Consider the following 11,506-nt stretch of genomic DNA (forward strand, 5'->3'; position numbering starts at 1 on the left):
GGAAAAACCTTGTTTTCCCACCAGTTTGTAGGAGACCCTCTCATGGGTTTCAAATGATGGCCCAGAGTCCTGTCTGGATCTGTTCCCACTCTCACTGTAACAAGCAAACATATGAACTAAGAGCCCCAAGGCTTGAATTTATGGGAACATCATCGTTCTGTCTGACTTGTTCCAGACCCTGTGATTTTGAGGTTTACGGATAAAAATATAAAATTGCTCTGCAGCTCCGGAGTCCTCTTTCTGTACATTATTTATGGGTGTAACAGAGGCATTGAAAGTACAGAGGATTAATGCACAAGTCTGCATGTACAAGCACTTTCCCTATTCAGTAAAGGAAGTTTGGACATTATTAAGGTATTTAAGAAAAAAAAAGTCCAAAATACAAAGGGTGACCAGGAACACCTAGTGTCATAAAATCCTTGTGAGGACCACCAGCATCTGTGCAACTGCAGACAAACTGGGTAATTTTGTATTATTGATGCCCCAGCTAACCACAGCCTCCACTGACTTCAGAGGGAAATGGAAGATTTCGGGGCCTATTTTTGGAGTGTCTGAACAAACACCATTGGCTGTAGTAAAATCAGCCTACCTCGTGAGCAAAGATTTTTGATGTGCATAAACATATGCAGAGAGGGAAGGTTTCTACCTCCCATAAAGCAGACGTCTGTCCTCAAACCTCATCTCCTGTCCTTCCCCAAATCTCTCACTTCTTTACACATTTTAGAGCTGGAAAGAGTTTCCATTAACCCAAAAAGCAGTAGCTGGAAAAGCAACCAACCCCAGCAGCAACTTCCCTACCCTGACCTGCAAAGATAAGTGGTCACATACACAAAAATGTGGGTTTCAACAATAAAAACCTTTTGCAGAGTGTTTAGAAGAGCCATAACTAGAAATGGCTATGCCAAAAGAGCAATACTGATTAAGGCTGCAGGTTTCCAGTAATACTCTAATGGGAACCAAAGCCATGGGGAAAATACAGACATACCCTATATATAAACTTCTTACTAATACAATCTTTTTTAATTGATCTTGCTCATTTACACCCCTCCAGAAAAAGCACTTTTATGCTAGGATTCCTCCCACACCACAACAGCGCCGAGTTTCCTGCAAAAATTCTTAAAAGTAGATTGATCTATAGCAACATGGGACAAAATACAGATTTTGCTGTTTAAGACTGTATAGGTAGAAAACACCACCAAAGCACAAATGGCTTTTACATATGACGCACAGTAATTACTTTGTGGAAACAGAAGCATGCATGGAAGTTTGGAGTATGAAAAACAGTAGTAACATCCTCTTCATTCTCAACACCAACCTGTAACTTGCTAGCTGTCTCTGTCTACTACAGAACCACAAGGCATCATAAAAAGCATATTCAATTCAAAACTGCCTGTTTTTTGAAGGATGTGACTGTATTCACCTTTTATCTCTCTCTCTCTCTCTTCCCCGCTTTCTTCGTTTCTTCCTGATCCAGAAATTCCCATGCGCAGTCTGAGGGGTGAGCAAGGTCCCCCGGGTGAGCCTGGACCAAGAGGGCCACCAGGGCCACCAGGATTACCAGGTCATGGTGTACCAGGAGCCAAAGGAAAACCAGGCCCTCAAGGATACCCAGGAATTGGAAAGCCGGGTTTGCCAGGGATGCCAGGAAAACCAGGGGTCATGGGGCCCCCAGGGCCAAGAGGGGAGATGGGGCCGAAGGGGGAGATTGGGCCCATAGGGATACCTGGACCACAAGGACCACCAGGGCCTCATGGGCTTCCTGGGATAGGGAAGGCAGGTGCTCCGGGACTGCAGGGGCAACCAGGGCCAAAGGGTGAGCCTGGGATGAAGGGGCCACCAGGAATCCCTGGGATCCCAGGGCCAAAAGGGGAGAAGGGGATCGGGATCCCAGGTTTGCCAGGTCTGAAGGGTCCACCTGGGCTGCCTGGTCCCCCCGGTCCCGTGGGACTGCCAGGGGTTGGCAAACCCGGCATGGTTGGCTTCCCTGGCCCACAGGGACCCCTGGGCAAACCCGGACCCCCAGGAGAGTTGGGTCTGCAGGGGCCTCCAGGGGCCCCTGGGATCCAAGGCCCTCCTGGCCCACCTGGTATTGGCAAACCAGGCCAGGACGGCATGCCTGGCCAGCCTGGCTTCCCGGGTGGCAAAGGGGAGCAGGGATTGCCAGGCCTGCCCGGCCCCCCTGGCCTCCCTGGGGTTGGGAAGCCGGGTTTCCCCGGGCCCAAAGGGGAGCGAGGTGTGGGTGGTCTGCCTGGGCCCCTGGGGCCGAAGGGGGAGAAGGGGCACGCGGGGCCACCTGGCATGGGAGGGCCACCAGGGGAGCCCGGCCAGCCAGGACTGCCTGGCATCATGGGTCCCCCGGGGGCTGCCGGTTTCCCAGGACCTAAAGGGGAGGGGGGTGCCGTAGGGGCACCAGGACCAGTCGGCCCCAAAGGGGAACCCGGCCTGCAGGGTTTTCCAGGAAAGCCAGGCTTTCCTGGGGAAGTGGGTGGCCCTGGGCTGCGGGGGCTGCCGGGTCCCACAGGACCCAAGGGGGAAGCCGGACACAAGGGCTTGCCGGGGCTGCCGGGAGTCCCGGGTCTTGTGGGGCCAAAGGGTGAGCCCGGGCTCCCCGGTGCCCAGGGGCTTCAAGGCCCCTCGGGCATCCCGGGCATCGCGGGACCCAGTGGTCCCATCGGCCCCCCCGGGCTGCCAGGGGCGAAGGGGGAGCCAGGCATGCCCGGCCCCCCTGGCTTCCCTGGGGTAGGCAAACCTGGTGCTGCGGGGCTGCAGGGACCCCCGGGAAAGCCTGGGGCGCTCGGTCCTCCTGGCCAGCCTGGGCTCCAAGGGCCACCGGGCCCCCCCGGGCCACCAGGTCCCCCGGTCATCATCCCGCCCACGCCACCAGCCGTGGGACAGTACCTACCTGAGGCGGGGCCAGGAATAGACGGCTTGAAGCCCCCCTACGGCTATAAGAGCAAGAAAGGCAAGGCTGGCGGTATTGTCTACGAGATGCCCGCATTCACGGCAGAGCTCCTCACGCCCTTCCCCCGCGTCGGGGTACCCGTGAAGTTCGACAAGCTCCTGTACAACGGCCGGCAGAACTACAACCCCCAGACGGGGATCTTCACCTGCGAGATCCCCGGCGTCTACTACTTCGCCTACCACCTCCACTGTAAAGGCGCCAACGTGTGGGTGGCGCTGTACAAGAACAACGAGCCGCTCATGTACACCTACGACGAGTACAAGAAGGGCTTCCTGGACCAGGCTTCGGGTAGTGCCGTGGTGCAGCTGATGCACGGAGACAAGGTTTACGTTCAGATGCCATCCGAGCAGGCGGCAGGACTCTATGCCGGGCAGTACGTTCATTCGTCATTTTCAGGGTATTTATTGTATCCCATGTAAAACAAAACAGACACACATACACAACAGACACACAAAATAAAAACCTTTCTCCTGTGCTTCTAACTTTTATACAACAAAAGATGCATTTTATGACCATTTTGGACCATCTTGTACAAAACCAAAAATAATAAATACAAAGTTTAACATTATGCACAGCTAGTTATAAAAAAAGGTGTGGTGAACATACCTAAAGATGTGTATCAGGTTCATAAACAGTTTTGCACCCAAGGGGGACATATTAGCTGTACACATTATATATTTCCGCAATGCCATGCTTACTTAATTTCATTCACAGCAATTCAGTACTCAAATTCAAATCAGTGTATGTCACTCACTCCTGTTGCATTGATCATAGTTATGAGATGAAAAACAGTGACTTAAAGCAGAGTAGGTCAGTCTCTAATTATATTTTTTAAAAAATTGAGTGGCTTATTTTCTTGGTGGGGGTTTTCTTGGATTTTTTTATAGCAGATCTACCTGACAAGTAAAGGTTTCCTTAGCTGGAGACTTTTATTTCCCTTCCCCTGTAATAAAATAATCCTGCACGTGTCGTTTTTTTTCCTAAACAATTTATTTATGATGGAAGAGGAATCCTGATGGCATGACCATTCCCACCTGAGCCTTCTCCAGCAGGACCTAAAATGGCACTAGTGACTCCAGCAGGCACTGGTTTCACTTCGAAATGCCACAGCACTTAAAAAGTCTCCGTTCTCTTATTCACACAGCTCAAGTAGATGAGGTAAATCTCCCCCATTTACTCGTGCCATGTCATTAAGACATTTTGGCCAACACATGGTAATACTTCAGGGTGGTATAAATTTGCTTGGATTTCTGTGCTTGTACCAAGAACTCACTTGGCTTGTCAGAAGAGACACCTATTCTGCCACTCAGCAAAAGCTGAATCAGTTTGCTCTTCAATGACTAGGCAAAGCAGAAGTAGCTCTGTTTGCTTAACTGATTTGTTGCTTGAGAACTACCAATAACTTTACCAGCAATACTGATCACGCAAATTTATCTGAGAACTTGGTTCTGTCTAAAAACTGATTTCCAATCCTTATTTATATATTACCAGTTGTCAAGGAGAACCTGCAGGCCGCAATACTTTTCTGTACTTGAGGACATCGACTTCTGTGCATGAAGTCTCTGTCTGCTCATCAGTGGTGCTAATCTCACCTCAACAAGTGTTGTTTCCAAAGGGCAGTGGACCTTGCTCTGGTTCCCTGTACGGTGCTGCACATCACACACGGCTGCGCTAGTTCAAGTGGTTAAGTGCTCATCACTTCCTCAGTGTCTTTAACTACCGCTACTGCTTTTGATTAAAAAATAAACTAGATTTTTTCATGCAGAACTAAAATCGGATTTAACTGGCATTACCATTATTTAAATGCAGAGTTTAATGCAGTCTAACATTGACTAAGGATTCCAGTGATATAATGTGGTGCTTTATCTCAGAAATTTTATGGAACAGTGGCAGGAATGGACAGACAGTTTACCAGACACTGGTGACTTCAGTATGTTCCCAGAATATATGAGATATGTCAAAAGCAAGTAATTTTGTATTTAAAATTTTTGTACTGATTTGAAAGAAATATCTTATTAAATATCTTTAAAGATAAGACCAAAAACCAATTCTGTCTTCATTCAGAACTATCAGAAGGAACATTCATCCTGCTAAACTCATTTATCAGACCACAAGGGCTCTCTGAAACCACTGACAGCCTGATATAGAAGGGAAAAAATAAGAGATACACCCTTTTCTCTAGTTCCCATCTCCTGGCAAAACATGCTCTAAGAGAGGGAACACACCCCATTTGGTGGGAGGGCACAGCAGGGTCTAGGGGGTACACAAAGAGGGAGGGGCTCCCTCAGGCAGCACCTGGGGACAGATACTGCTCAGCATGAGCCAACATGAGAGTGCAGCTGAAGAAGGCAGAGGGGCAGCCAAGGAATCAGCCACAGAGGTTGCTGCTAAGGGGCTTGTGTTGCCTGAAAAGGCAGTACTGGCTGCCCAGGATGAGAGGTGCTGGCTCTCCTGATGTGGCTTCCCCACCTCACCTCAAGACAAGCATTTTGTCCAAGCTGGTGAACTCGTGAACTGTCCTTACTGAAAGCAATACACTGAATACCTACTGTGCCAGAGAACTGTTATCCAAATCTCTCTTGGACTCCCTGAAGCCCTCAGCATCTCATTTTTACTGCACAATGGAAAAACAACTAGCTAAGTACTGCACTCAGCATCTCTTTCTCTCTAAAGCCATTTTCACTTTCTGAAATTTTTTATTGCACACTATCTTCTTTGTTCTGCATCTCTTATGTTAGCATTCCTCCGTCAGCCCACAGTAAGACCAGCTTCAAAATACAATGAAAAATTTGAATCACAAGGATGCTGCTCTTCATCTTACCCACAAAAAACATGTCTCAGCCATGCCCATACTCAGCCTGGAGTTAGATCTCTAGCCACAGTGCAACTCTGCCCACCTAGGTTCAAAAACTTTCAGTTGTTTGCTCTACAAAGCACTAAAGTTTGTTCCAGCACTTGAAACCGTATCTGACAACACCATTTACTTGCACACTAATAATAACAGCCCTGAGCATACCCACACATCCACACTCGTATGCAGAGCACCAGCCTTGCAAAAATAAGTCTGAGGGCACTGTCTTTAACAGTTTATTCAAAGGAAAATAATCTCCTTCCACATGTAGCATTCAAAATTTCACTTGAAACAACTCTAAGAATTCTTCAAAATACAGGTGGCACTTTAAAGGCATATAAAACTTAAGACAAATGGCAAATAAGTATTTCCCAATACCAAAAACATATGCAGAGCTTTGTATATTCTTAAAAACCACAGTCCACTTAAAAGGGAAGGTATTTATACTCTCCCCCAGAGCATTGCTAAAAAGGAAAGCACGGCATTGGAAACAGAAAGTACCACATGCTGATTAAACACCGAAGTTGTGATTCTGAATTATTATCGCCAATACAGTCCCTGAAAATATCTGGAATATGTTTAGGAACATCTTTTAGGCACTCTCAGATTCACATTTAGTGCAGCAGTCTGTGACTTCCCTTAATTATTACAGCAGAGGAAATAACAGTTTCCCAACATCCCTTAATTATTACAGCAAAGGAAATAACAGTTTCCCAACAAAGAAACCTCATGAAAGTCTGAGCCAAATGGAGCTTTCAACCAACATGTGTCATCCTGCCTGTTCTGTACACAGTTTGGTATTTCAGGGCTGTGTCTGTCTGACAGTGCAGCATTTTGAGAGGGGTGGCAGATAAAATGCAGAAGCACCTTTGCTGTAAGGTGACGCTGTCTAGAAATTCAGGAAGCTGCCAGAGAACATGAACAGAGTTAATAAGGGAGGAGAACATCTGACTTCAGATACAAAAATGATAGGAGAAACTGGGGACTTACACAGTTACACCATTATCAGACACAGAAATAAAGCTGGCAGCACTCTGGGATTCAAAACTGGCAGCTTCACTCCTGATATAATAAAAAAAAAACCTGGATAGCTCTTAAAGGGAAGTTTCAGTGCAGATTTCATTTTCAGAAATGACAAAAAGGTAAAATAGTCTTAATAGCAGCTCAGGTTCAGGAACTATCTAAATATTTGGTGTTAGCATTATTTTTTATTCTGAAAGCCGTAAGTTAAGTCTTCAGTACTGGAAAACACCTGTGAAAATGTGTGCCCAGACAGAATAGACACTGATCTGTAAGTACTGCTGAGAAACACACTACACATGGGTGTTCCTGCCTGAATGAAGTTCAAAGCAAGACATGTCCTCGTGGCAGAGCAGCAGGAATGATGTGCATGAAGCAGGTGCTGGAACAGTACACAGGATCTTGTGGGGAAAAAAATTCATTACTTGGCTCACTCCTTATTATAGAGGAGAAAAGCTATGGGCCTGCAAGCTGGGATTTCAAAAAAAACCAAACCAAACCAAAAAACCCAAACAAACAAAAAACAAACAACCCCCCCCCCCAAAAAAAATCCACCACAAATGGCCCATAGTTTATCAGCAGCATCACCTCTTGGCTTGATCCTGAGGGAACAGTTTAATTCAAAACATTACCCAGTCACCCAGGGACAATAACTGTGGTGAACTCAACACCCCTGGCAGGAGCACAGAAGTGGGAGAAAAATATCCCTAGAAGTACTGCTTAATTTGAAAAATAAGTCAGCCATACCATGGGAAGGCTTATTAGGATATAAAAAGAAACAGGTGATATGGATAAATGCTTGTAGAGAAGAGAACATATTAAATTCCTTGAGAACACCAAACATTATTTTTAAAAAAATTCAGGGAGATCAAAAAGCTGATGTGGCAAAAGTGAAGAAGACTGAAGGGATTTTTTTTTAACTACAAAGAGTTTGGGAGACACCATTTCTTTACCATGAAGCTGCTATTTTTTCCAATTATTTTGTCTGTTCTGCTACAGCTAGAATCCAAATCCCAAAAAAACCAGAAAACTAGAAAAATCAGAGAAGGAATCAGTTTATATTAGTGGGAAGAGTATCTCTGGAGATTAAATAAAGCAGAGAAAATAACCACATCTTCAAAAGCAGAGATCAGTACCCACTTCCTGGAACTGGAGCCAGGGTGGAGAAGCAGAGGGATGCAGTCACCACCATCACAAGAACTCTCCTCACAGTGTCTGGAAGATATTCAACAGCTCTTCTGGAAAAAAATCCTCATGGACAGCATCCTGCAAGACATTACATGGATGCAGCTGGACCACAGCAACAGCCATTGGGAGAGCTGGGGGCCCCAGCTCTGGAAACAACCGCAGGTTTTGAGGGTGAAGGGGCAGCCCCGCACTTCTGCTGGCCTTGGCTCTCAACACAGTCTAAGATCTACCCAGGGGCTACTCTGCAACAACAGCTTGGAGAACACTGCTATGTCTGCAAAAAGCCTTGCCACAGCAGTGGAATTACTACTGTCAGGAGTTTAAATCACTGTACGTCTGCAGCGGAAGAATCACATACAAAACTCTTTAATTAACTTAAATAACCAGGAGAAATAAATGCTGGTAGAGACACAAAGATAATAATGTCACTATTTTCTTAGGTGAAACCCCACCTGTTATATTGAGATTTTCAAGCAAAAAATCTCTCCAAAGTCTCAGGAAAAAATAAAGGAAATACATAAAATTAAGAGCCCTTCTGCCGCTTGAAGAAATTATTATTTCCTCCATTTCTACCACCAGTGTCACCTGTTCCAACACCTGGGGACATGCTCCCTCTCCTCCACACCCCCACCTGCCACCCTACACGCAGCTGGAGTGTAGGTGCAGCCAAGCAACATGCAGCAGACAATACACCATGGCACACCCTGCCCCTTGCTGGGACACACCTGCATCCTTCCCCAGCCCATGCCACAGATTTTTCTGACATCTCAAGTTATTTCAGGTATGTCCAGCTTGCTTGAAACAGACCAAAGCTCAGGAATCACTGGGTGAAAACACAAGCCTCCTTCCCTTCAGCTGTGGCACCTCTCCAGACCACACTGCCCTCCCCCTAATTCAAAATGGCAATTCCTCTACATAGCTGCAGCAAAATAAATTGTGTTCAGTACTCTTGCAAGCCTCATCTTCTGCAAATAACGTTATGTTCATATTGTGATTGTTTGCATTACTCTTAAATGTATTCTCTATATAATTTTATTTAAAAGCAACAACAGTACTCCTACCAACTTCAAAGACTTTTTAAAGTGGACTTATTTGTGCTTTCTTCAGGTTTGATTGATAAACCACAAAATATTCCAGAAATTCTGCCATAATTAAAATAAAAATTTTATACAGATGTCCTGTGAAGAGAACTGGAACTGCATATTGTTGTTCTTTGACAGCTGTCAAGCGTGTTCCCAAGCAGATTTAATTTATTCACAGAGACAAACCAATACAGGAAATATAAACATCCCATTAAATGTTTCAACTAAAATCTTGAGCAAGTTCCCACTGCTAAATGATTTACTTCATCCACAAACTTCAACCTTAAATATCAACACAGAAGAGGTAAAATGATGATAATTCAGCTGAGGTACATGCTGGATATTCCCTACCATGCTCTACTACCAGAAATGGGAGTATTCCTTGTTTGTATTGGTTACAGCATCTGAGGAAGGAGATTGTTCTCATTTGGAAAAATCCACCTGTTTTTGAGGACCAAACAAAAAAATGCGTGAGATGCTGTCCTGGAGAACTAGAACTCCAACAAACATTGACTCTAAACTCAGGCATGAACATCTCTGTCCAAGCTTGTGTTTCTATTGTGGTGTGGGGGCTGACACACAGGTAGTTTGGACAACTCTTCAGTCTTCATATTCCCTCTTTTTTAAGTCGAGTCAGCAACTGTAAGATTTACTGGATGAACAGCATAGAGAGTATGATTTTTCCATAAAATGGGTACAACACAAGCACTGTCAACACCAACATCTCCATGAATCGGACAAAGGGTCTTCACCTTCAGCAAAGGCAGACAGAAGCTCAGAGTTGATGGTCAGCGCAGAAGCTGTGGCTGCTTGGGTGAAGGTGGACATCCTCTCCGCAGGAGTATGGCAGAACAAAACCTGTACAGTCTGTATGTTCCCCCTTCTCCAAAACACACAGTAATGATTTTGATGCATAGTTTTTTTCATACAAGACAGACAGTCATGACTTTATATTCACCTACTGAACGAACATCGGTCATCTCAATCTCTTGACAGTGGAACTCTTTTGGAGGACAACATCAGAAACAAAAGTATTCCAGAGAATTAATCATTTGGAAAGAGTTCTCAGTGATAATAAAGTGATGTACATCACATTTTTATATATCCCTGATACTTTCAGTTGAAAGTTTCATGGTTTTCCCACTATTAAATAGCTTCACAGAAATTCAGTTAACTCTTTTTGCAGAAGTCCATTACCCTCAGTTAAAAGCTTTTGCCTTGATGGGGTTTCTGGGCTCCTTTAAACAGTAAACAGTTATGCTGCACTTAAAAAATAAAAATGTCATACAAAAAATAAAAATTTTTCAAATCTTGAAAATAGTGATTGTTCTTTGTATTTTCCATTCAGCTTTCACGTCAAATTGACTACAAAGTTCTTGTCTATAAGCTTCTTCAAAAATTTCTGCTCGGCGGTGATGTTGTGGTATTCATTCTAAAGAGATGTGAGGGAATAATAAAATTAATTATAAAATCAAATTATAACCAGTATCATCACCTGGCTGTTCATTTCTATTACCTGGGATACTTGGAAGATGCTAAGAACAGAAAAGGTCTGGGGAAAAGACTTCTTAGCAAAGGCTTAGCAGTTTCCCAAGAAAACAGGATGCTCTAAACTAGATTAGGTATTTCCATAAGGACATGACCAAAAAGGATGATCCTTTGGTGATAAGAACAGGTGAAATGTGCTCTCGCAGAAATCCTTCCATTATTAACTCTCCCAACTCCTTGTCCTGCTTATTCAGAACAACAGCTGTGTAAGAACATTTACAGCACCAGCAGTAAGAAAACTAGCAACCCTCAAAGCTCAGTGCAGGTTCTTGAAAGGCACATCAGGCACTTGTGGTTCAGATACATCCTGCCAATTAGGTTCAGCAAGCCTAAAGCAACACATCTTCTGTGCTATATCCAGGTTCTGGATACACAGGAGACTACTAAAGTTAGTGGAGGGCAGCACAAGGAAAGTAAATTTACTTAAAGACACTGAATCCTGTAAATTAAAATTAAAATTAATATGTATACTACATAAAAGATTATAGAGATGTCGTATACTATTTGCAATTTATTGCCATTAAAGAACTAAAAGGAACATTTTTGTTTAATAGTATTTTTTTAATTTTCAAGACTTAGGAAACTTATGGATTCAATAATTCAATAATTCAACTAATGATCAGTCTTACTCAAACTGAGTATGTCTTGCAGAAACGCATCTGCAGAGAGGAGCCTCCAAAGGAAGGTAAGATCAGTGTCAGAGGAAAATTATCTCAGAATAGCAGGCATCTAGGAGTTCTGAGAAAAACATGAAAGGTTCCTAAGGGCATTGTCTCTACTCTTCCTCTTCAGCAACTGGAAGAGGAGGAAAATGGTAGCCATATGCTTTGGGAAAATGGCAAAGAAAACTTCACA

At 44.4% G+C, this 11,506-nt stretch overlaps 2 protein-coding genes and 1 long non-coding RNA gene across 19 annotated transcripts in view; 1 reads left to right on the forward strand and 2 right to left on the reverse strand.

The window, feature by feature from the left end:
- LOC135294580 (uncharacterized) overlaps positions 1-1,561 on the reverse strand; it is a 61,980-nt gene extending 60,419 nt beyond the window's left edge. Inside the window, exon 1 of the long non-coding RNA XR_010356640.1 lies at positions 1,421-1,561. This is a non-coding gene — a long non-coding RNA (uncharacterized LOC135294580). The remainder of the gene's footprint in view (positions 1-1,420) is intronic.
- The window catches only part of COL8A1 (collagen type VIII alpha 1 chain), an 85,210-nt gene extending 81,680 nt beyond the window's left edge, over positions 1-3,530 (forward strand). For both annotated transcript variants that reach the window (XM_064410019.1, XM_064410018.1), the window contains one exon: positions 1,475-3,530. In XM_064410019.1, the coding sequence (XP_064266089.1) occupies positions 1,475-3,381 (1,907 nt within the window). In that variant the 3' untranslated portion in view covers positions 3,382-3,530. The remainder of the gene's footprint in view (positions 1-1,474) is intronic.
- Positions 3,531-6,033: 2,503 nt separating this feature from the next.
- Positions 6,034-11,506, reverse strand: part of ST3GAL6 (ST3 beta-galactoside alpha-2,3-sialyltransferase 6) — a 48,013-nt gene continuing 42,540 nt past the window's right edge. For all 16 annotated transcript variants that reach the window (XM_064410034.1, XM_064410033.1, XM_064410041.1 and 13 more), the window contains one exon: positions 6,034-10,535. In XM_064410034.1, coding sequence (XP_064266104.1) covers positions 10,455-10,535 — 81 coding nt within the window. In that variant the 3' untranslated portion in view covers positions 6,034-10,454. The remainder of the gene's footprint in view (positions 10,536-11,506) is intronic.

This window comes from Passer domesticus, chromosome 2, assembly GCF_036417665.1.
Source record: "Passer domesticus isolate bPasDom1 chromosome 2, bPasDom1.hap1, whole genome shotgun sequence".
In the NCBI taxonomy this organism is placed as follows: domain Eukaryota; kingdom Metazoa; phylum Chordata; class Aves; order Passeriformes; family Passeridae; genus Passer; species Passer domesticus.